Below are 3,327 nucleotides of genomic sequence, written 5' to 3'. Positions count from 1 at the left end.
TTGTTGTTGTTGTTGTAGTGTGTGTTTGTTGTTGACGCTCTGATCATGTGTGTGTTGTTGTAGTGTGTGTTGTTGTTGTAGTGTGTATTTGTCGTTGACACTCTGATCATGTGTGTGTTGTTGTTGTGGTGTGTGTTGTTGTTGTAGTGTGTGTAGTTTACCTTGAGAGTAGCAGGTACAGGGATCATCTGATAATGTGCACTGTCATATCTCTGCACTAATTACCCATAATCCTGTTCCTCCCGTAGGCTTCAGATTAACGTGTTACGAGAGGAAGCAGATACTTTACCGGGTAATCACATAAATACTGATTACATTTAACCTTCATGTGTTCTCGTAACTTTATCTTACACTTATCTAATCATTATGTTTAATGTTTTATCATATCTGCCTTCACACATCTGAGAATCCACTATTCTACGACATGTTTTAAAGCTTAAAATAAAGAAACAAATACATAGAAAATCAAAAGCACTTTATTTGTGTCATGCAGATAAAGATCGTCGTGTTTACAAACACTTGGAACAAGACGGCACTGAATGTTTCATTCTCACACATAAAGACGTGAATTCAGAATATCTGACGGAATAATACATGAGTGTGTTTCTGTAGCACATTTCTCATTTACTCTCTCAAACTTTGTCTTAAATGATAATAATAATGAAACTCGTCAGATTCATCTAGAATCAAAAGCAAATCAATTCTGCATGAATGTGTTTCACGTGCAGGTCAGATTTGGTTGTGATATAGTCAGAATAACACACACTGCAGCAGAGGCTGTGAAATGGACAGCTCTGATTGGACAGTGACTTTTGATGTTTTGTAGTCTATTAGAGCCCCTTTTCTTCCAGAATGCCTCTCTGTGCCCGTGTTGCTGCACCTGTAGTGCCCCCGAACTGTCCCTGAGCTTCAGGATGGGCAGCAGTCGATGTGGCAGAGGTGGAGGTCGGGACCTGAAGATGCCCGGGTACGGGGTCGGTGCTGGTGCCCTCCATCACACCCATATTGGGTGATTCCACACCGACGGGCAGCACGTAAATCACCTGAAGACCAAACACAGATCATGACACCAACTAAACACAGAACATCACCATGGAAACACCCAAAAATGAGAACTCTGTCACGGCACACAAGAGGAACCAGTGAAGCGCATGAACTTCTTTATTGTGTTCTTTGGGGATGTTTACAGCGAAACAGACAACACTGTATGATTTATTGTATAGAGCATATCCTGTTGTACAACATAAGGGTGAGTAAATGATGACAGAATTGACATTTTTGGGTGAATTATTCTTTGAAGGTTACTCCAGGACGACTGCAGCAGTGAATGAAAACGTGTTTACCTGAGCAACGTCACCTTCTTCTGAGCTGTCGGACTCTGACTGCAATCATATGAATCTGTATATTAATGATATTATTTCATATCCTCCGGATTATATCTGATCAGAGATGACACACTTACGGTTACAGCCTTCTGGATGAATGAATACACCTGAAACCACAAATATTCCCCAACACAAAATCATTAATGTGATATTTGTGTTCTGTGTTTCTTGTGTGACCTTTAATTGTAAAAGAATCAGAAAATGAGTAACACGTGAAGATGGAATGAGCAGCTCTCTCATTTACCTGCTGCGGGACGTTTGACGGGAGGAAATTCGACATCTGCATTTAAACAGAGAGAGAAACTCATCAGCACCGAACAGACTCAAAGATTAGGAATGAGAATTCAGATGTAGTGTGACCTGCGCCTGCAGAGCCGGAGACTCAGACGGGAGGGCGGGAAGATCAGGGGCGGTGCCACGGGCAGGGACAGGGGCGGAGCTTGTCACAGACTTGAGAAACGCACCGTTTGCTTTTAAAGGCTCAAACATGCGTTGATGGCCCATCTGAAGAGAAATATCACCTTAAATTCAGACACACACTTCAAGTGTCGTCCCGTATCCTCATGCACACACACTTACCCTGCTGTGGTCTGCCGGTGCAGTGTGTGTTAGTTGTGTGTTGCGGTCAGATGTGGTCACTGGTATCAGAAGTGTGTGTTGTTGATACGGACCCACAGCTGAAACTGGATACAGCAGAAAAGTGAATCCCTGCGCTGCTGGAAACTACAAACACACACAAGATCATCATTCAGATCTGCAGATGTGACGAGTCATTTGTCTTCTAGAGCAGATTCATGCCAACATTAACACAGTTATCACGACCACACTCGTGCCATTCTCCTCCCATCCGCAGCGAGACTTCACAAGTACCGCACACTTTACATGAACAATGACATTCAGTACACATCCTTACACATATCTCACCTCATTTAAAACACACACACCTGATCTGTATTCAGCGGAAGAACCCCAAACACACACACCGTCAGCAGGATCTTCAGCATCTCTTCAGATCTGTAGAAATATGAAGACATGATTATAAAACTCACAGCAGAATATGAGAAACACATTCAGAGTTCTGCTGGGACAGTGTGTGTGCAGGTGAATATAAAGAGTACACACACACACACACACACACACACGAGAGAAACAGACATGTTGTCACCACAGACAGATATTACAGACAGACAGCTGAAGTGTTCAGGTGGATTAAGGTGGACTGACTGGAGTTAAAGGAGGGAATTATAGTGTTTGAGAAGGATTTGAATGTATATGAAATTACACTGAAATAGAAGACACACATGAATGAATGTTTATGTTCCTTTAATTGACTGATTTGATGATTCAGTGATCATGATTTAACTGTAAATGTTTAAGGCTGCCGCACACAATCTGCAGACTGGATAATGCTTTAAACAACAGTTACTGTACATGTGTCACGTCTGGATACATCGTGTGAGTAAAGAGAGACAGATGATGGGTGGGGAGGCTCATGAATATTAATTAGGTTATGTGGAATAGTCTGTTTTGATGATTCAAGCACACCAATAATATTTCTCATCTCTGTCAGTACTGGGGTTCTGTTAGAGTAATGATCTGAATTATATAAATCTGTAACTTGATAAAAGAAGACTATATCTGAACATCAGTGGACGTACACTCACCTAAAGGATTATTAGGAACACCTGTTCAATTTCTCATTAATGGAATTATCTAATCAACCAATCACATGGCAGTTGCTTCAATGCATTTAGGGGTGTGGTCCTGGTCAAGACAATCTCCTGAACTCCAAACTGAATGTCAGAATGGGAAAGAAAGGTGATTTAAGCAATTTTGAGCGTGGCATGGTTGTTGGTGTTACTGGGATTACTGGGATTTTCACGCACAACCATTTCTAGGGTTTACAAAGAATGGTGTGAAAAGGGAAAAACATCCAGTATGC

At 41.7% G+C, this 3,327-nt stretch overlaps 1 protein-coding gene across 1 annotated transcript; it reads right to left on the bottom strand.

Annotated features, from left to right (window-relative positions):
* Positions 1-477: 477 nt before the first annotated feature.
* On the bottom strand, positions 478-2,581 carry si:ch211-149b19.4 (uncharacterized protein LOC100149596 homolog). Its single transcript, XM_052092148.1, has 7 exons — positions 2,330-2,581; positions 1,965-2,108; positions 1,746-1,889; positions 1,630-1,665; positions 1,463-1,492; positions 1,344-1,382; positions 478-1,043 (listed from the first exon to the last, which is right to left on the bottom strand). The coding sequence occupies exons 1-7, from the start codon at positions 2,453-2,455 to the stop codon at positions 831-833; spliced, it is 732 nt and encodes a 243-aa protein (XP_051948108.1). The 5' UTR covers positions 2,456-2,581; the 3' UTR covers positions 478-830.
* Between the last annotated feature and the right edge of the window lie 746 nt (positions 2,582-3,327).

Source organism: Xyrauchen texanus, chromosome 25 (assembly GCF_025860055.1).
Source record: "Xyrauchen texanus isolate HMW12.3.18 chromosome 25, RBS_HiC_50CHRs, whole genome shotgun sequence".
Lineage (NCBI taxonomy): Eukaryota > Metazoa > Chordata > Actinopteri > Cypriniformes > Catostomidae > Xyrauchen > Xyrauchen texanus.
This window is presented reverse-complemented; position numbering and strand designations above follow the sequence as displayed.